Source organism: Alligator mississippiensis, chromosome 1 (assembly GCF_030867095.1).
Source record: "Alligator mississippiensis isolate rAllMis1 chromosome 1, rAllMis1, whole genome shotgun sequence".
Lineage (NCBI taxonomy): Eukaryota > Metazoa > Chordata > Crocodylia > Alligatoridae > Alligator > Alligator mississippiensis.
The window spans coordinates 466,028,268-466,049,717 of record NC_081824.1 but is presented as its reverse complement, the minus strand read 5'-3'; the positions used below and the strand labels follow the sequence as shown (position 1 = coordinate 466,049,717).

Sequence of the window (21,450 nt, the reverse complement as noted above, 5' to 3'; positions counted from 1 at the left end):
GTACAAGAAAGTTTTCTAAAAGTCAGATGGAAAACTGTCAGGCCCCAGAGTTTTCCCGCACTTTAAGGAATGCATCTCCTCCATAACTTCCTGCAGTTTATATACCTTCTAATCTAATAGCGTCTTATCATTGGAGGTATTTCTTGCTGAGATCTGCCTATTTGATGCCTCTTCCTAAAGTCTTCTAGTCAATACCTTACCTGCCTTGTCACGCCACTTATAATCATATTTAGTCTCTTGAGCTGAAATGCAATCTCATGTTAAAGATGTTCATGTATAATCATAAGAGGCTTATTTTGTCTGTCTCGAGCACTCTGAATGGTTGTCTCGGCAGCCAATCACAATGCTGCAACTGAAACAACCAAAAGTGCTCTGGACACACAGAATAAGACCATTTGTGAGGTGCCAGTGGGCCCTAAGCTGCTGGGGGCCCCTGGTGCTTCCCTGCATGGTGGTAGTGCCCTCCCAGCACTGCCCAGGAGGGGTGCCAGCGGGTGGGTGCTGCCCGGGGGGTGCCACCGCCACAGAGGGCAGCACTGGAGGCCCGTGCAGCTCAGGGGCTGCATGAACCACTGGCAGCTCACTCCCCAGCCTTGGGCTTGGTGGGCTTCCAGCACCCCATGCACCATCCCTGCTGCCTTCCTGCCACCCGGGACCACCCGGAAATGGGCTGGCTGCCCTGGGAAGGTGACAGGATGGCAGCCGGAGAAGGTGTCAGGGATGGGCCATGGGGCACTGGATACCCACCAAGCCCGAGCTTCCTCCAGCACTCCCAGGCTGCCAGCACCCCATGTACCATCCCCATCGCCTCCTCCAGATAGGGCCCTTGTACATGTGAGGAATAGCGCTGTAATATGTTATGAAGAAAACTAATACACATGGGATGTGTTTTACTTTGCTATGTAAAAACTCATTTAAATCTTAACATGCTACCCAACCTGTACATCATTACACATTTAAATGGTTAAAAATGGGCAACGAAGCCACTTAAATGGGCTATTTCCTCACATATACAAGAGCCGTTAGTCACGTGTACAAGGGCCGTCTTATTCTATGACTATGACCAAGTCACAAGGTCAGACAAAATATGTGTTTGTATTCCTAAGCCTGTGTTTACACATGGACAGCTTTATGTAGCCGTTTGAAGGGTGAGAAGTTTTGACTCTGTTAAGGCATTTGGTCAGTGAATACCCTAAAATCCTGTATTTAAAGTAATAATTTTGCAATAAAAATTTAATCGCAAATGTTTTGTTGGTTTCATCTAGTTTTGAATTATTATTATTTTAATTTACACCCTTGGGGAATCTTACTGCAATATTTAAACAGAAGTAAAACTCTAGATTCCTTTCATGTCATCACAGAAATACACCAAAGAAACCACACCAAAGCAAGTAACACATGCGCTGCGGGGGCCCAGGTGCTTCCCTCGGCGGCAGCGATTCCCCTGCAGCCACCCGGCCAGGTGCTAGGCACATTGGTGCAGCCCCAGCTCACAGGCAGCACCCACTGGGTCCAATGGTGCACGCGGCGCTGAAAGCCTGGCCGTGCTCAGGGAAGCTCGGCCTTGGCGGCCTTCCAGCGCCCCATGCACCGTCCCCGCCAGTAACAGATTGCAGTAGACTATCGATTCTTGGCAGCCAATCACAAGAGGCAGGGAGAATAAGCATGTCATTATAATAGAAAAATTTGAAGTTTTGGAATAAGAAGATTTTGGGAAAGAACATTTAAAATGTCTAGAACACTGAGAAGTCCATCTAGCGAACGTGAATACGACAGACTGCCAAATAGGCAAGCGAGAGAAAAAGGAATTGGCTGAAGCAAAAAAACAACCTTTAGAAGCTGATCAAAGAAATCATTTAGCAGTATTTGGTCAAAGCATTATCCCCTTAAACGTAGCTTTTTGAGCTTCCCCAAATGATCACAACAGATGACATGTAATGCCTGTTTTCTTCAATAAACTAAGCGATCAATTTCTCCATCGCTCACAGACTTTAGTATCCTTATGCAATGAAGTATGAAGCTTCCAGTTTCCCTTGTTCTTAATACAGTGATTTAAATCAATTGCTCTTATAATGGGAGCAGGGTCAGAAATTAAGATGTTGTGTATTTCTGCACCTAAACAAGGAACGAGAGACTGGGCAGAAACCAGAGACTGGGTATAAGAAAATAATCAATCCTGAAGTACGATAAGTGAACTGAGGAGAAGCAGGTATAGTCTCTCACCTCTGGGTGGTTATGCCTCCATATATCAGCCAATCCTGTGTCTTTTTAATAAATAAGAGGGCTTGTTTTCAGTTTTCTGATAGACTCTATTAACGGTAACTGAGTTTTCAAGCACCGTATCCAATACGCAGTTCCAATCACCACCCAAAAGATTGGACTTTGTTGCTGACATATTGGTACTGTATGACAAAAAGGTAGCATCTCCACTACTCTTAGTGGTACAAACCTCCCCTCAGAGTTGACCCATCTGTTAATGAATGTGAAAGCAATCTGTTTGTGAATGAATATAGCTGTACCTCTGCTTCAAGAATTGCGTGAAGAGTGGGATACAGACCATACCCACCGCTTTTTTAGCCTATAATCATCTTCAGCTTTTAAATGCATTTCTTGTAACAAAGCAATCCGACTGTCCAGAGATGGTAATGGTCTGAGCATTTTCATCCCTTCGGTGGGCTCATTCAATGCTCTCCCATTGCATGACATGACAGTCATTGTCATTAGTTCTCCCCTTTGTACATTGAATGAAGTTGCCAAACTGCTGGGGACAAAGAGGGACAAGACATAGCAAAGACAAGACGTAACCAAGAAACCCCCAGAGCAATATCTCACTGCTTGGTCACATCCAGGACCCCGATGGCTTCAACTAACACGACCACACTCACCGCTCCACACGCTAAATAGTTACAACAGATTGTTATTGCACCATCGACCATGTGTTAATATTACTAATTTCACTAAGGTACGAAAATCCACTAACCAAAGCAGTAAAGGAAGTGGTAATAATGTCATGTCATGTCATGTCATATACTTCCCTGAATGCCTGTGCTGAAATGTCTAGAGGTAAAAACAATGTTACTATATAGCCAACCTCTTGAGCACCTCAGCCTTCAGGAAACAACAATCTATCTAGTAACTGTTAAAAGATTTAAAGTGGCCTTCGGTATACGTATAACTGACTAATGACACCTAATTAAAGACTCCTTGTACAATTAAAGTAAAGAAATCCTGGATTTGGCTTCTTCTCAGGTAATTAACCCAAGAGTCCTCCTCTTCAGTAACAGGGGTTGTGAAGGCTTCTCAGGTGGAGGGGCAGCTGCCTGCTCAGCGGCCTCACAAAATGGAGGGGACGCTGCCTCTCGGCATCGCACAAAATGGAGGGGAAGCTGTCCCCTCAGCAGCCTCACAAAATGGAGGGGATGCTGCCTCTCAGCATCACACAAAATGGAGGGGACGCTGCCTCTCGGCATCGCACAAAATGGAGGGGAAGCTGTCCCCTCAGCAGCCTCACAAAATGGAGGGGATGCTGCCTCTCAGCATCGCACAAAATGGAGGGGAAGCTGTCCCCTCAGCAGCCTCACAAAATGGAGGGGATGCTGCCTCTCAGCATCGCACAAAATGGAGGGGAAGCTGTCCCCTCAGCAGCCTCACAAAATGGAGGGGATGCTGCCTCTCAGCATCACACAAAATGGAGGGGACGCTGCCTCTCAGCATCGCACAAAATGGAGGGGAAGCTTCCCCCTCAGCAGCCTCACAAAATGGAGGGGAAGCTGTCCCTTCAGTGCCTCTGGACTCCAGCAGCTGTATCTCACTACCCCAATATGGCACAACTAATTAAAGAAATAATAAATAAATAGACACAGAAACATCTTCTTCAAGAAATCGTCACTCTCTCCCTTCATGTTAGATCAGGACAAGATTGTCATTCCATGTGTCTGAAGGACAAATGAAGCGTTTCTCCTTTCCCTCCAACTTTACGGGAAAAGTTGTGCAGTATTTCAGATCTTATTTGACACCTGATATATGAAGCACTTCCCTTCATTCTTTGCTGTTCAGCTGTTTCAAGAAAGCTGGAAATAGTGAGATTTTATGAAGGGGAGGAGGGAGGAACCAGGAAACTATAGGTCAGTTCGTGTCAACACTATCCTTGGGAAAACTCTAGAAAAAGTCATTAAGGATCACATTTATGGGAGCCCAGCAGGGGACATGATGCTGAAAGGAAATCATCATGGAGTCATTGCAGGCAAATCCTGCCTGAATAACCTGGTTTCTTTTTATGACCAGGTCGCAATATGCTTAGACGCAGGAGTCGAGGTAGATGTCATCTACCTAGGCTTTAAGAAGGCCTCTGACACCGTATCTCATTCTGTTCTCGTAAATAAACTGAGCGGCTGTGATGGAGATGACTACACGGTCAGGCGGGTGGCAAATTGGCAGAGGGGTCGCACCCAGAGAGTGGTGGTGGACGGGTCGATATCGACCTGGAAAGATGTGGTCGGTGGAGTCCCGCAAGGCTTGGTCCCTGGACCGGTGCTATTCCATGTCTTCATCATTGACTTGGACGAGGGCGTGGAGAGCACCCTGTCCAAGTTCACAGATGATACCAAATAACGGGGCAAAGTTAACACACCAGAGGGTAGGGAACGGATCCAGGCAGATCTGGACAGGCTGGAAAAACGAGCAGAAAGAAATAGGATGCAGTTCAACAAACACAGGTACAGAGTGCTGCACCTGGGCAAAGAGATCCACCAACCCACGTACAGGCTGGGGGATGACCTTCTCTGCAGCACAGTGCCGGAAAGGGAGTTGACTCCAAGACGGACATGAGTCGTCAATGTGACGAAGCGATCAACAAGGCTAACCACACTTCATCATGCATTAGGAGGTGCATGACGAACAGGTCCAGGGAGGCGATGCTTCCCCTCTGTGCCGCACTGGTCAGACTACAGTTGGAGTACTGCGTCCAGTTTTGGGCGCCACACTTCAGAAGGGATGTGGACAACCTCGAGAGGGTTCAGAGGAGGCCGCTCGTATGGTCAAAGGCCTGCAGGCAAGGCCCTACGAGGAGAGACTGAGGGACCTAGATCTCTTCAGTCTTCGCAAGAGAAGGCTGAGAGGTGATCCTGTGGCTGCCTATACGTTCATCAGGGGAGGGCAGCAGGGAAGAGGACACTCTCTATTTACGAGGGCACCCCCTGGAGTAACTAGGAACAATGGCCACAAATTGACGGGGAGTAGAAGTAGGTTGGACATTAGGAAGAACTTCTTCACCGTAAGGGTTGCCAGAGTCTGGAACAGGTTTCCAAGAGAGGTGGTGCTCTCCCCTACCCTGGGGGTCTTCAAGAGGAGGCTGCACAAGCACCTCGCTTGGGTCGTCTGACCCCAGCGCTCTTTCCCGCCCAGGGCAGGTGGTCAGACTCAATGACCTACTGAGGTCCCTTCGACCCAAGCATTTGTGAATCTATCTACTAGCTGTTAAAAGGTTTAAACTAGACTTTGGTATAAATATAACTGAGATAGGTCACCTAATTATAGATTACTTGTATGATTAAAGTAAATAAATCCTGGATTTGGCTTCTTCTGAGGTAATTAGCCCAAGAGTCCTCTTCTTCTGTAACAGGGGTTGTGAAGGCTTCTCACATGGGGGGGAAGCTGTCCCCTCAGCAGCCTCCCGAAGTGGAGGGGAAGCTGACCCTTCAGTGCCTCTGGAGCCCAGCAGCAGTATCTCACTACCACAGTACCTCACAACTAATTCGAGTGTTGCCCTGTGGGGTCAGGCCAGCTCTCAGGATCTCAATATTGTGCTGTTAGATAGGAGGGTGTGACACAGTTGTGCATATGCAAACCCACAAATCAATTGGATGCACGTGCAGGCGCACGCACACACACACACACACACACACACGCACTACCAACTCAGGCACATACACATCCAAATTAGCCTAGGCACAAGCATACCTATCACCAATTCAAGCACATACACTATACACCCCGAAAGTTAGACAAAAATCAATTGTCCATACCAGCACACTCAATACACATACACAGATCACTCATTCATATATCAGGCGCACAATGACATATATATACATACACACACTCATCAGTTCACACACCTACAACCCACCTACACATAGGTAAGTTCCTAACTTGGATGATCCGGTATGTATGGGTGTGCTGCAGGTACCTGGGACACTTGGGAGAAGGTGCACGTGAGAGAGAGAGTTAAAGCGTAGGGAGTGAAAGTTGCCAGAACAGAGATTAGAACCAGTGCACTAGAGAGAAGCTGGCTGAGGACCTGAGGTTTGGGGTTACTTAAGGTAGATTGGGGCTGGAAACGGAGGCAGACAGCTGAGATATGGGGGCGGGGGTTGGGGGGGAGAGATAAGTGGTGGCAAGGAGGAGACAGTCAGGAAACAGACAAAAACCCAACTCGGGGTTTCAAAATAACAGGTTTATTAAACAGACAACACACTACACAGCCCCATGAAGTTATTGGTTCACACTCTCTCTCCCTCTCTCTCTCAAAATGGCAGCAGGAGAAAGAGACTCAGTGGAAGGCTGGAGTCCAGGTGGGGAAGAGAAGCAGAGTGCAAGTCCCTGGTTGAAGAGGGGGCAGGGGGGATAGCTGCCTCTCCAGGCTGGGAAGGGGTCCTTGTCTAGTAGGTGTTGTCCAGAGCAGGGTTGCTACTAAAATGAAATGCTGAAGCTTATCCTATGTCTTAGCTCACTTATACATATCTATTGGGAATAGAGAGGGGGTGGGGAATGTCGGGAAGGGGAGGGAATGCATTTTAGAAGAAAAAAGAAAATCTGGGGGGTTTGCTACATATTAAAATAAACAGACACGTCAAAATTTTGTTCAAGGAATTGTGATTCTCTCTCTTCGTGTTAGATCAGGACAGGATTTTTCCAGCTCCTTCCACGTGTCCGAGGGAGAAAAGAAACAGTTCTCCTTTCCCTCCAACTTCACGGAAAAAGCTGTGGAGTATTTCATATCATATTTGACACCTGATATATGAAGCACTTCCCTTAATTCTTTCCGGCTCAGCTCTCTATCCCTTATAAGTCATTCACTTGGGGGTCAACTGATGTGCTCGCAGGACCGCGGGCCACCGGGGAGCGTGCAGCGTGGGCGAAGTAGGAAATGGGCGTGGACCTGGGGGCGGGGGAGCCTGGGGGGAGGGGGAGGGGCCTGGCGGAACTCATCCCCGGGCGTTGCCGCGGCAGCGTTCGTATCATCGCGCCGGCGCCGGGGAACGGCAGTCAGTTGCAGTCGGCGGCCGGAGCGGTGCTGACGGCTGTTCTCCATCTGGAGAGGAGCGGGTAAGTGAGGGATGGGGAAAGCTGCCCCCTCTTCTGCCACAACATGAGGTGAGCAAGGCTTGCAGCCAGGACTCAGCAACCCCTTCCTCAGGCAGCATCAGCCCTGTTCAGACCATCCCATACACACCATTAGCCGAGCCCTGTACCAGCCTGCTCTCAACCCTGCCACAACACACACCTAACACCCGAACCTTGACAGAGGTGAAAGAGGGGAAGCACGGCAGTCAGTGTCCTGCCTCTACGAAATGTTGTCAATGTACGCTCAAGAGGTCTGACGTAGAGGGCCATGCCCCCCGTGGTTAAATAGGGCAGCCAAAAATGAGCGCCACGTTAGGATCACACCTCAGATTACCAGGTTGCGGCTCCAAAAGATGCAGTTTCGTCTAGGAAATGTTTGTCTTCCTTCCTCCTTCTGCCTGTCACATCCTCAAACTCACCCATGAAACTATTAGCTAACAGCGTAGACAGCTCCTAACATTGCAACCCACAGAGATGTCGCTCAATCCCGACCCTTCTTCACTGATCGAACTGAAGGATTCACTTCCTTCGTAGCCCCACAGTCAACAGATGCAACTATTTCAGACAACTCCATGAGAATGAAAGACACCTTTTGTTGTTGTTAGTGATTTTCTTGGTGACCGTCGCCGAGTCCCAGGAGAGCCTGTTCCAGAGGAGGATTTCTTTCCTGTCTCCTTTCCCCTGCACAAGCAGCTGAGGATCAGGTAATGAGACAATGCACCCTGAGGCGCAGGTGGTTGTGAAGCTGGCAGGAAAGCAATGGTCTTTTCTGATGTCAGGTTGGGGATTACTAATGTTTTCTCCCAAGCGCGTGAGCAGTGCAGAGGAGCCCAAGTCACTCTGGAGGCCAAGCCCTGAATAGCACATGACAGGAATTGCTTGTGCTTTAACCTTGTCTGTGTATTTTATTTTTGATTCAGACCATCTCTGCCTGCCCTGGTGACTCCAGGCTGCCAAATCCTTCCTGCTCCAGGTCTCCCTATCCAGCCAGGACGGATGGCATCTGGCACCCCGCCAGCATAGAGGCAACAACAGTTGTTGGTTAAGGAGATATCGTGTTAGATATACTTAGGGTGCAAAACATGAGTACAGGCCTTGTCTGGAAAAAAGGAACTGGGTAAGAAAAGGTAGAGGGAGCGCGCCTTCTGAGAAGAGAGGCCAAGAGCAGCCATGAGGGGCAACGCGCCTGTACAACTTTATCCAGTTTTGCCACCGAGGGCTGTAAGGGGAAATCAGGGAGGGGCAGTTATGCCTGGGAGAGAGCAAGGGAAGGGGGAAGGGGGAGGGATGCAGGAGAAAGGGAAGTGTTTAATGTGTTTGTAGGGGAAGGGGCAGTGCACGACGGCATATTCCAACAAGTCTCCTAATACATGGCAGAGTCCCCTTCCAGGTACAAGACACATCCACCTAGCTGCATCTACTGAGGCGCCCAGCAGCTGCAGAGACTCCTGGGAGGCAGGACCCGTTGAGGCCAAGGACCACAGAAGAAGGCGAGGAACCCAGCCAGAGGGACTGCGAGACTCTACCTAGCAGTCCGCCAGCCCTCCAGGGCAAGTGAGTGGTCCGCAGCCTGTCCCAGCCGCCTTCCCATTTCTGGCCAGGGAGGAGCAGCTGTGGGCGGGAAACCATATGCCCAGAAGTGATGACATCTCCTCTGGGGCTCTCCAGCGCCATCATCAGTGTGTTTGCAAACATCCCCAAGGAGTGGATGTCCCAACACCTCCCTTGCCAGGGGCCATTCCCTCGGCCACGTGTCCCGGGGGGCCCAAATCTGTGGAGTTTCTGAGTGCTCCCAGCTCCCAGAAAAGGTGCCCTACTTCCCAGGATGTATCCTGAGTCCCAACGTTCAGTCCCCCTGACTTGAATGAGGAGAGCAGGCAAGGGCAGGAGGAGGGAGTTGTTAGTCCAAACTAACTGAAGGTCTCTGGTCCTGAGCCAACAGCTTGCAAAGCTCTGACAGCCAATAGCTGGCACCCAGTATTTAGGGGAAAACATGGGATGTGGGGGAGTCACCCAGCTCAGGGAAGGGGCAGACAGACAAGTAGGGAGAGACAGCTTTGAACCCACTCTCCTGACTGTTCCTGTGTCAGGATGGAGAGACTGAGGCGGATCTTCAGAAAGAGGACGGCAAGGATGGCCCCAGGACAGGAGAAGGACAGGAAGAAGCCTGAGGAGGAGGAGCAGGGCGGCCACCACCAGGCAGAGGCTGCAAAAACGAAAGGCCGATGGTGGCACTGTCTCGTGGGCTGGAGAAGAAGGGCACCTCCAGCAGCCACGGAAGAGCAGGGAGAGGAGCCAGTCAGGCCCCGATGGAGGTGGCCCAGGATACAGCTGGGTAGGAAGGGCCCAGCACTGCCAGAGACCCAGGCACAGTCCCTGCGCAGCTCCAGCCCCAGCCCCAAACACAGCAGCCAGGACCCCAGCCCTGAAGCCCAGCCGAAGGCCACTCCACATGTGGCTTGGGAGGAGAAGCCAGGCTCCCCAGGGCAGGAGCTGCACAGGCCCTGCTTCAAGCTGGGCTCCAGCTCCTCCAGGGAGGACAGCGACAGCTCCCAGGAGGCTGTGGGCCTCCAGCAACATGCTGCCACCACCAGAGGTGAGGTGACACCCAGACGTCCTGTGCAAACAGGGCAGTGACCCCTGAGTGCAGTGAGTCGCTCTGTGATGGGGCCGGGGGATCCCAGGCAGAGCAACAGCCTGAGTGACAGGAGGCCTCGCACCCCCAGTGGGGGCCACAGACATGGTCCTGGGTGGGGAGCGGGAAGAGGGAGCCTTGTACGTGAGGGTCCCCGAACCTCCCAGAGGGGCAGGCACCTCCCTGGGGTGCTGGGACAGGCGGGGCCTGAGGCAGTGCATGGAGAGGGGCCATATAGCACTTGGGCAGCCATGGGGCCATTTCCTGGGCTGCAGGAACGTGGACACACCTCTCCTCTGCATTGCTCCTCTGTTTCCCCTCCGCAGCAGCAGGCATCACAGTCTCTCCCTCTCCCTGCAGATACAGTCCTGCCCTTCTACAAGGCAGAGGAAGAGCAGAGGGAGGACTTCACCTACCTGGAGGAAGCCGCCCTCTCAGTCATCCTACGGCACCTCCAGAGCACGGACCAGGTAGGAACATCCCAGAGCTGGACCAGCACCAGCACCAGCCCATCCACTCTCCCACCATGTGGCCCTCTGGGGAGGAGGAACCGAGTGAGCCACAGCCTTTGATGGGCACGTGCAGCCCATGTGGGCTGGGACCCTCGTCGGAGGTGCTTTTGTCCCAAACAACCTGGGGACCCCTCCCCACAGAGACCCCACCCCTGTGCCAGACCCCATTTGCCCACGAGGAGATGTGGATTGAGAACGGGGGATACCACCATATCTGAGCCCCACGCTCCCCTTGGGAGGGCAGGCAGGTCCCTGGCTATGAACCGGCCTTTTCCCATTGTAACTTACGGTGTATGCAGACTGTGAATGAGGGGCTCGCTTTCCTCCGTGCCGTCCCCACGCTGTGCCTGGCTACAATGAAGAGGGGCGAGGACAGCCTGGAGCCGCCCTGCTGCAAAGCGGCACTTGTGGAGAGGATTGTGGTAAGTTCAAAAGAGCACTGGCTGCTTCGGGTCAGAAGTTAAGCAGCCAGGAGAGGATGTGTGAATGGGGACTGGAGTGAAGAGGAGAGGGCAGGTGTTGCTAGGTGTGTGGATAGGGGGTAGAGAAGCGAGACATTGTGGGGTGAATGAGTACAGGGTGTTAGGGGAAAGAGAGGGCTGGAGGACAGGTGTGGGAGCGGGTGGGGAAACCGGGTGACCAACAGGGTGTTCACGTGCGTGTCGGAGGGAAGAGGAGAGCCGTGTTCAGTGAGGGCGGAGGAGAGAACTGGTAGGGGGGGCCCAGGTGGGCGGTGGCATCCAGGTGCCCCAGGAGCACTGTGAGGTCTCCTTCTCACGCTCCCCCATGCGTCTCTCAGGTGCTGATTGACAAGCTGTCCCAGTGTGAAGAAGAGCCCAGCACCATCCTTCCTTACAGCATGGCTGTTGTTTGCATCCTCAGGTACTTGGTCATTTGTCTAACTTCACTAACTGCAGCACTGCTCAGTATCCTCCTTGGCCCAACCCCACCTAAACTAGTTCCTCTGCTTTGCTGATGGGGTGGGAATGTGTCCTTTCCCCAGGTTGGGTACTGAGTTTCCCTGTAGTGATGACACAAGGGCCTTCAGCAAAGGGCCAGCCGTGCGGATACTGTAGGAGGGTCAAGGATCGGTGGGCAGGGCAGCAGATGGGTCAGTGGGCCAACCCTGGGTAAATGGTGGCACACTTCAGCCTTCCTTGAGGTTTCAATTCATAGTATCGCCTCTGGGTGCCTATTTCCCTGTCGAGACCTGCCCACATCAGAGCCACTCCCAAGCCTACAGAGCTCCATCCAGACAGGCTCCTCTTTCCTGACAGCAAACTGAAGCCAGCCCTGGAGCCAGCCCTGGAATCACGCCTCCTCTACACCACCCTCCACAAGACCTTCCTGATGGCCACAGGGCACAACAGCCAGCACATCCAGGTACCTCTTTCTCTCACCGCACAGTCCCACCAGCCATCCCCTGGCAGACATGGCACAGGACTTTCCAGCACTGACCCTCTTGGCTCTCTGCCCTCTTCCAGGGCATGCAGCGGATCAGCGTGGAGTACCTGGAGGCCACGCTGAGGTGCCTGCTGGCAACTGCCCCCAGCCTGGCCAGGCTGCAGTTCATCGGGCAGGTGAGCACCATGGGGAGAGGCTGGGTTTAGGACGGGGGCAGCTTCAATGGGCTGTGCACTGCAGGAGCCGGTCCTCAGAGAAGAATCCCTGGCTCCTTCCTTGAGACAGGAGTCTGGTGCGAGTTCACCATGCCGATCCCTCAGGGATTACCCACAGAGTGGAGGATGCCCCTTTGGATTTGGGCTTTGGAGCCTGGCACGGATACAGGATTTTTTCTCCTTCCTGTCATGCTGTCTATGTTCAGGGAGGAGAGGAGCAGCCCTGAGACAGAGTCTGGTCCCAGCTTTAAGAGATAAAAACCATCCCTGAGATGCAGAGGGAGGGGTCGGGGCTGGGAAAGGGCGTTTGGGGGCAGGGCCGTGCTGGGTGCAACAATCCCTTCTTACAGCGTTTGGCCCCCTGAGGCTGATGTTTTACCCTGGGCTTAAAGGAGCAGCACTCAGGAGGAAGCGGGGGTGGGGATCATTGGTACAACAGAAGCACATGTCCACTGCCGTGAACTTCTTCCACCCACAGCACTTGACCTTGTGGCTCCAGGTGGAAGATGAGAGGGACAGAGCCACGGCCATGAAGATCACCACCAGCCTGCTCTGCTTTGCAGTCTCCCTCCTCCCACAGTTTGAGGTAAATGAGCCTTGTGTCAGGTGCTGACTTTAGGCAGAGGCAGGGCTGGTGAAAAAGCCTGTGGGATAGCAGTGGCAGCGGTAAGTGCGGGATAGGAGAGAGGATCCCTGCATGGCAGAGTGAGGGCTGGGAACTGGCTGTGCTTGATTCAAGGGCTTGTGCTCCTGGCTAAGAGCCCCTGTCTCAGGAGAGGGCAGCAGCTGCCATAGAGTGCTCCAGGCAGATTCATGCCTGTCTCAGGAGCCCTGCTGCTCCTCCTGGAGCAACAAATGCAGGGAGTCCTCAGGGGGGCCCGCTCCTAGACCCTTGGCTCCCTGCTGTATGGCAGGCAGAGGGATTTCGTTCTCAGGCTTCAGGAGATGCACACGGCCCAGAGAGCCTGAGGGGATTGCCGGTCAGACCTAGATGGACTCCCCTGTCCTCTGCCTTTCCTTAGGACTCGCCCAAGGTGCCCCTGGTGGGTGACCTGGTGGCCCTGCTGGGTCTGTGCATCAGCGACCCAGTGGAGGAGATCAGCTGCCAGGCCAAGGAGGGCCTCTCCCACCTCTACAAGATCTTGCTGCATCAGAAGGGTATGGAAACCTTGAGTCCAGCTGTGGGAATCACCTGAGAAAATCAGCCTGTCCAGGGTCTGCAAGCTGGGAATGTGACATAGCGGGGAGTTGACAGAGGTGTGAAGGCAAAGTGGCCTCAGGGAGGGCAACAGAAGTAGCCTAGAGCTCAGGGGAGGGACTGTAGGGTGTTACGTAACCCTTGGGCTACAGCCTGGCTTCAGTGAGATCGGGAGGTTCCCCTCTTAGACATCATCTGTACCATGGCACCAGTCCCAGGGTCTGCAGATCAGAGCGCTCACATGTTTTCAGTTCTGAAGTCAGAACAGCAGCTCTGACCAGCCTCTCTCTGTCCTAGGGCAAGACATCCAAGAGGCACAGGAGCTGTGGCCAATCAGCCAGCACCAGCCCCGCCGAATCCTTCTCTACATCGATCTGGCCACAATGGGAGAGGTAAGGATGCTCTGCCCATTCTGTACACCAGCTCGGGGGGTGGGGCTGCTTCCCTGGAATACCTGCCTCCTGCCTTCAGGAGGAAGGCTCTACCTTCAGCCCACAGCACCCTCCATCAGGCTTAGAGTGAGGGACAAGGGTGCATGGTTGTAGGCCCGAGTCCTAGCAGTGTCCACGGTTTGTATGTCTTGCATGGTGTCACACTGATATGGCCCAAGGACAATCCCCTGACTTCCCGCAGGATCCCACTGTCCCTCCCTGACTGACACTGGAGGTCCTGAGCTGGGCAGCCCTGACCTGTGGTTGGCAGGTGGCCTGCACACACCCGCCATTGCTCCAACAGATCCTTGCAGAAAGTCCCATTCTGTGCAGAAGCGCAGACATGCTGTGCTCTTCTCTTCACAGTTAAAGAGCAGAACCACCCTCCCCTTGGGTTTCAGTAGGGGACACTGTGAGCTCCCATCCCAGGCTACTTGACAGCCCTGTGTGAAAGGCAGGGAGAAGGCCAGGGCAGGAGAGGGGAACAAGACCTGAGTCCTCCTCCCCTTATCTGGACTTTGCATCAGCTGAAGGATTTGAAAGGCTCTCAAGCAGAGTGACCTGCCATGGCTCCAGCCGGGCTCTCCCTCTCCACACAGCCCATCAGAAGGGCAACGCATTCCAGTTCCTTGACAGGGAACCTGGCTCTGGGATGCGCCAATGCCTTGTGTCCTGTGGGTTTCAGGCGTTCAGGAAGATCCTCTCCGAAGACCAGAGGAGAGCGTTTGCACAGAGGGCGCTGCTGGGGATCCACCACATCACGCTGCACGTGAGCCAGGCCGGGGTGGTTCTGCTCTATGCCATCCTGGGACAAGCTGGCCACCTGACGGGGGCAGAGGTGAGCAGCATGGTTGGATTCAGGAAATGAGTGGCACGACACACTCTCTCACTTGTAGCCAAGGAGAGGGTGATTTCTGGGTAGGGAAGCTAAAGACGGTGTGTGTTTGGTAGGGGACAACGCGTCTGGTAGACATGGCTTTGGGCTGGTTTGGGATTGTGCTGGCTCCAGTGTCATTACCTGACTGTCCCTGGTGGCCCTGGAGTCCCTGACTGGTTTGTGTACCCTTGCAGGAGAAGGAAATTCCCGTCAGGGTACTGAGGAAGCTCCTGATCCTGAAATGCTTCCATCAGCTGCCCAAAGAGCTGCAGAGGCACAGTCATCTGGAGAGTGCCTCAAGGATCCCCTCCTCTCCGCAGCAGCCCCATCCATCCTGATGCAAGCGAAGGCTGGGTGTGAGGCCACGGATGCCATCTGCGAGGCATGGGACACGGTGTAGGGGAGGTCGGAGCCGTGTATATAAGCCCTAGGTATCAGCGTGTGGCAGGGCACTGCTAGTGCCTGCCACTTTAAGGGCTGGACCAGGCATCTAGCAAGTGCCTGATGGCAGCTGTCATTTTGACAACTTTGTATATATAGGCTGCAGTCTGCTGCTGCCAGCCGAGGCAGAAATATTGCCTCGCTGAGCTGCAGCAGGAACAACCAGGTGGTAAGGGAAAGAGCTTATGGGGATGGCTAGGAGGCTCTTGGTCCTGGGCACGACCGAAAACTGCACCCTGCCGGGAATGGGTGGCCTGGTGGGGCTCCTAGTGGCGTGGGAGCCCCCAGGAAATGCCAGGCCAGTTACCACCCCGGTGAAAGGCGGGTCGGGGCGCCTTAATAACCCCAGCTCCCACAACCAGGTGGGTAACCCCATAGTAGGCCTGAGACGGCGGACCCCTGTGAGAGAGTGGACTAGACGCTCACAACCCTGACTTGAGGCACCCTCAACTGGTCAGTGCTGGGGCCAGGACCAGAAGGGTCAAAAGGGCCAGGGGCCCACTGTGAGGGACACCCAGAGCCAAGGGCCTGGGGTTTCTAACTGGCCTTGGAGGGGAGGCCAGGGCCTGTGTGGCCAAAGGTCCCGGGGTGTGGGGCACACCTGAGAGGGGGAAGAGTGCAGGGAGGTAGACAGCCCAGAATGAGGGCGGAGTAGGCCGCCTGATTGGAAGGAGCCAGTTGGAGTCCAGACTGGAGGATTATTGGGCCCAGGATGGGGCCAAAGATGCTAAGAACTGGGATGCCAGCTGTGAGACATGAGCTGCAGCATAGGGGAGGATTTGGAGCTGCAGATAACATCCCCAGGCATTCGGGCAAGAAATGGACAGCCTCCCGCTTTATTAAGACCATCCTTTTGTATTGCCACGGTGTGGCAGGAAAGAGAGGCGGGCGCTTAGCCCAAAAAAACTTGGGCAGGAAGGGCCTCCTGTTACACAGTGCAAGTAAGTGGGCAGCTTCCTGCCATGTTCTCATCTTTCACCTGTATCATCAAGGTTGTGGCAGGTGAGGGAGGCGGGCAGTTAGCCCTGAGACAAGTGGGTGGGTCAACGATTTGACCGGCCCCAGGATGCCCACTTGTTACCAGTGGACAGGAGGATTAAGGTTCAACCAGACTGACCAGCAGCACTGGTGTTGCGGGGGACTCCTGCTTGGGACACCCCTCTGAATTTGGTTGGTGTTTGTGAGAGACGCACTGAAATTAGATTAAGGGTTCAAAAACATAAAAGGGATCGCTTTAGGACTAAGAGGAACATGAGAATAAAGAGGATAAAGAGTGATAATGACCAGGCAGGTAAACAATGGGAAGCACACACAATAATACCGATGCAGTACTTTACTGAATATGACAATCAGCTGGAAGGCCCAAATGAAATAACAGGAAAATGGAAAATGGCATCAAGGAAGCAGACAGTTAAGAACAGGGCAGAAAATTATGGCATCCAGAGGATGAAACCAGTCTGTCAATCCAAGGTGGTTCAAATAGGTTGGAAGGTCACCTGGGACTGGGTTGTTCAGCACTATTGCCTCTCACCCTCCATGTGGAGCAGAGATTACGCTCACCAGTCTCTTAGAATCGGATGCAGCCAGGCACAGCTCTCCCACAACTCCAATCATAGCACCTTTGCCAGTGTAGTGAGAGAACAGCTGCTGATGAGTCAGGCAGTTGTGTGAACTATCCGAGGCCAAAGTACCCTTTATAGAACCTACCTGTACGGCATGTATCAAGAATGGAATCACCTTACTACGTCTTAGAGCTCATCACGTTGTGAGAAACTGGTTATCAACTTTCAATATTGAGATTGGGCGGTAGGCTCCACATGTTAAACCTTTCTTTCACTTCTTGAGTAGACAAATAGATAAAGCTGTTCTTGCTTCTCTAGACAGAATTCCATTTTCAACTATTTCACTGTACATAGTTTATAATAATTGTTGCCAGACTTTTCCGGAAAGTTTTCTAAAATTCAGATGGAAAACTGCCAGAGCTTTCCCCTCTCTAAGAAATGCAGCACCTCCGTAACTTTCTGTAACATGATCTCCTTCTCTAGTTCAATTGCTTGACATATTCAAATCTAATTCATATAGCTTCTAATCTAATACTGTATTATCATTGGAGGTAATTATTGCAGAGATGTGCTATTTGATGCCTCTGCCTAAAGTCTTCTAGCCAATAACTTACCTGCCTTGTCACGCCACTCATAGTCATGTTAACTCTCTTGACCTGACATGCAATCCCGTGTCAAAATGTTTATGTATCATCACAAGAGACTTATTCTGTCTGTCTGGAGCACTCTGATTAGTTGTCTTGGCAGCCAATCGCAATGCTGAAACTGAAACAACCAAAAGTGCAGACAGAATAAGACCATTTCAGACAGATATGTAGACAACTTAGAGGTAGAACGAAGCACTGGGGCGCTCTGCTGTGGAGTGGGTAGGGTCCGACGAGGGCACGGGGGTGAGGGGGCAGGGTTGAGAGGTGGGGAAATAAAGCAGTGAGGGGCCCGTTCCCTTTTCTTCCCCTCCAGAACCTGCCTGCCTCTCCTGCAGCCAGAGGGTGAGCTGCCAGTGGGATCTGAGCTGCTGGGGGCCTCCAGTGCTTCCCTGCATGGTGATGGTGCCCCACAGGACTGCCGGGCCGGGTGTCAGCGGGTGGGTGCTGCCCATGCAGTGCCGCCACCACAGCGGGAAGCACTGGAGTTCCCTGCAGCTCAGGGGCTGCATGAACCACTGGCAGCTCACTCCTCAGCCACGGGAGATGCAGGCAGGTACCGGGAGGAAAAAAAATGAAGATCAGGCCCCTCACTGTTTTTGTGGGGTTTTTTACTTGGCAGAGCCTGCCTGCATGAGTTGCCACTGGGTCTTGCAGCCCCTGAGCTGTAGGAGGGCCTTGTACTTCCCGCAGCGGTGGCAGACCCCCACTGGGCCGGCTGGGCAGGGTGCTAGCTGCTCGGGTGCAGCCCCAGCTCTCAGGCAGTATCTGCCAGAACCAACGGTGCATGCGGCGCTGGAAGCCTGGGTGTTTTCAGGGAAACTCAGGCTTGGTGGGCTTCCAGCACCCCGTGCACCGTCCCTGCCACCTTCCCACCACCTGGAACCACCCGGGAATGGGCTGGCTGCCCCGGGATGGTAGTGGGATGGCAGCTGGGTGTGATGGCAGCCAGAGAAGGTGTCAGGGATGGGGTACGGGGCAGTGAATACCCACCAAGCCCAAGCTTCCTCCAGCACCCTCAGGCTGCCAGCACACCCAGGCTGCCAGCACCCCATGTACCATCCCCATCGCCTCCTCCAGATAGGGCCCTTGTACATGTGAGGAATAGCGCTGTAATATGTTATGAAGAAAACTAATACACATGGGATGTGTTTTACTTTGCTATGTAAAAACTCATTTAAATCTTAACATGCTACCCAACCTGTACATTATTACACATTTAAATGGTTAAAAATGGGCAACGAAGCCACTTAAATGGGCTATTTCCTCACATATACAAGAGCCGTTAGTCACGTATACAAGGGCCCTCTTATTCTATGACTGTAACCAAGTCACAAGGTCAAACTTTTGACAAAATATGTGCTTGTATTCCTAAGCCTGTGTTTACACATGGACAGCTTTATGTAGCCATTTGAAGGGTGAGAATTTTTGATTCTGTTAAAGTATTCGGTCAATCACTATCCTAAAATCCTGTATTTAAAGTAATAATTTTGCAATAAAAATGTAATCACAAATGTTTTGTTGGTTTCATCTAGTTTTGAATTATTATTATTTTAATTTACATCCTTGGGGATCTTACTGCAATATTTAAACAGAAGTAAAACTCTAGATTCCTTTCATGTCATCACAGAAATACACCAAAGAAACCACACCAAAGCAAGTAACACATGCGCTGCGGGGGCCCAGGTGCTTCCCTCGGCGGCAGCGATTCCCCTGCAGCCACCCGGCTGAGAGCTAGGCGCACTGGTGCAGCCCCAGCTCACAAGCAGCACCCACTGGATCCAAGGGTGCACGGGGCGCCGGAAGCCTGGCCATGCTCAGGGAAGCTCGGCTTTGGTGGTATTCCAGTGCCCCATGCACCGTCCCCGCCAGTAACAGATTGCAGTAGACTATCGATTCTTGGCAGTCAGTCACAATGGTTAATGACAGGCAGAATAAGCAGGGCATTATAATAGAAAATTTTAAAATGATGGAATCAGAAGATTTCAGGAAAGAAAATTTAAGAAGTCTGGAAGACTTAGAAGTCCATCTAGTGAACATGAATATGACAGAATGCGAAACAGGCAAGCAAGAGAAAAAGGAATTGGCTGAAGAAAGAAAACAACCTTTAGAAGCTGACTGAAGAAATCATTTAGCAGTACTTGGTCAAAGGATTACTAAAAATCCTGTATTTAAAGAAATACTTTTGCAATAAAAATTTAAGTGTGAATGTTTTGCGGTTTTCAGGTAGTTGGAGTTCTATTGTGCTTTTCTGAGGGATCTAAATATATTTTCATTTTGTGGAACTAGTTTATGTGCTCTTTCATGGTGTGAAATATCTTGCTCTGCTGCAAATAACATTTGAGACCTGTCTTTTGCCCTTTCATTAGCACACTTTATCTATTTCCCCCTAAAAAGTAGCTTTTCAAGGTTCCCTAACCAGTCACAGCAGATGACATGTAATGCCTGTTGTCTTCAGTAAACTATGCGATCGATTTCTCCATTGCTCACAGAATTTAGTATCTTTAAGCAATGAAGTATGAAGCTTCCAGCTTCCCTTGTTCTTAATACAATGATTTAAATCCATTGCTATTATAATGGGAGCTGGGTCAGAAATTAAGATGTGTTGTGTTTCTGCACCTAAACAAGCAGGAACCAGAGACTGGGTATGAGAAAATAATCAATCCTGAAGTACGATAAGTGAACTGGTGAGAAACAGGTCTAGCCTCTCACCTCTGGGTTGGTGAAGCCTCCAGATATCTACCAATCCTAGGTCTTTTTAATAAATAAGAGGGCTTGTTTTCAGTTTTCTGATAGACTCTGTTAACAGTAACTGAGTTTTCAAGCACCGTATCCAATACGCAGTTCCAATCACCACCCAAAAGATTGGACTTTGTTGCTGACATATTGGTACTGTATGACAAAAAGGTAGCATCTCCACTACTCTTACCTCCCCTCAGAGTCGCCCCATTTGTTAATGAATGTGAAAGCAATTAGTTTGTGAACGAATATAGCTGTACCTCTGCTTCAAGAATTGCGTGAAGAGTGGGATACAGCTTTTCAAAGCATTTCTAGTAAGAAAAGCAATCCGACTGTCCAGAGATGGTAATGGTCTGAGCACTTTCGTCCCTTCGGTGGGCTCATTCAATGCTCTCCCATTGCATGACATGATAGTCATTGTCATTAGTTATCCCCATTGTACATTGAATGAAGTTGCCAAGCTCCTGGGGACAAAGAGGGACAAGACATAAGAAAGACAAGACGTAACAAAGAAACCCCCAGAGCAATATCTCACTGCTTGGTCACATCCAGGTCCCTGATGGCTTCAACTAACACGACCACACTCACTGCTCCACACGCTAAATAGTTACAACAGATTGTTATTGCACCATCCACCATGTGTTAATATTACTAACTTCACTAAGATATTAAACTCCACTAACCAAAGCAGTAAAGGAAGTGGTAATAATGTCATGTCATGTCATGTCATATACTTCCCTGAATGCCTGTGCTGAAATGTCTAGAGGTAAAAACAATGTTACTATATAGCCAACCTCTTGAGCACCTCAGCCTTCAGGAAACAACAATCCATCTCCTAACTGCTAAAAGATTTAAAGTGGCCTTCGGTATACATATAACTGACTAATGACAACTAATTAAAGAGTCCTTGCATAATTAAAATGAAGATATTCTGGATTTGGCTTCTTCTCAGGTAATTAGCCCAAGAGTTGTCCTGTTCAGTAACAGGGGTTGTGAAGGCTTCCCAGACGGAGGGGCAGCTGCCTGCTCTGCGGCCTCACAAAACGGAGGGGACGCTGCCTCTCAGCATCGCACAAAATGGAGGGGAAGCTGTCCCTCACAAGCCAGGGAGGCTTGCCTGGTCCACGCGGCAGTGTGACGGGAATGCAGCGCAGGAGCCCAACAACTTTGCTGCCTGGGACATGCAGGGGAGAACGGTGGTGATGATGCCATCGAGGAGCGCTCTGCAGAGGGGTCGGCAAAACGACCCTGCGGGCGACGGGGTTGAGGAGTACCAACCCTCTCTCAGTGAGTATGGACTCCCCCTGGGAAAGGGTAAACCCCAGGTACTTACCTGGGGCTTGCATGGAGGCGCAGACCAGCTGCTGGTGTTTCCTGTGGTAAGTCTGAGCTGCGGTGCGAATGGAAGGACGCTGCTTGATCTTTGATTAGACCGACTAAATAGTTGG

The 21,450-nt window shown here is 51.6% G+C and overlaps 1 protein-coding gene across 2 annotated transcripts; it reads left to right on the top strand.

Annotated features, from left to right (window-relative positions):
* Nucleotides 1–7,200: 7,200 nt before the first annotated feature.
* On the top strand, nt 7,201–18,777 carry LOC132248622 (uncharacterized). 2 transcript variants are annotated; one of them, XM_059722301.1, is made up of 13 exons: nt 7,201–7,326; nt 7,950–8,898; nt 9,435–9,940; nt 10,340–10,449; nt 10,791–10,913; nt 11,291–11,373; nt 11,769–11,874; nt 11,976–12,071; nt 12,589–12,696; nt 13,133–13,268; nt 13,606–13,700; nt 14,425–14,577; nt 14,811–18,777. In XM_059722301.1, the coding sequence occupies exons 3-13, from the start codon at nt 9,436–9,438 to the stop codon at nt 14,952–14,954; spliced, it is 1,659 nt and encodes a 552-aa protein (XP_059578284.1). In that variant the 5' UTR covers nt 7,201–7,326; nt 7,950–8,898; nt 9,435; the 3' UTR covers nt 14,955–18,777. The 2 variants fall into 2 exon arrangements, with proteins under 2 accessions (XP_059578284.1, XP_059578293.1); XM_059722310.1 differs by having other exon boundaries at nt 7,201–8,898.
* The last annotated feature ends 2,673 nt before the right edge of the window (nt 18,778–21,450 follow it).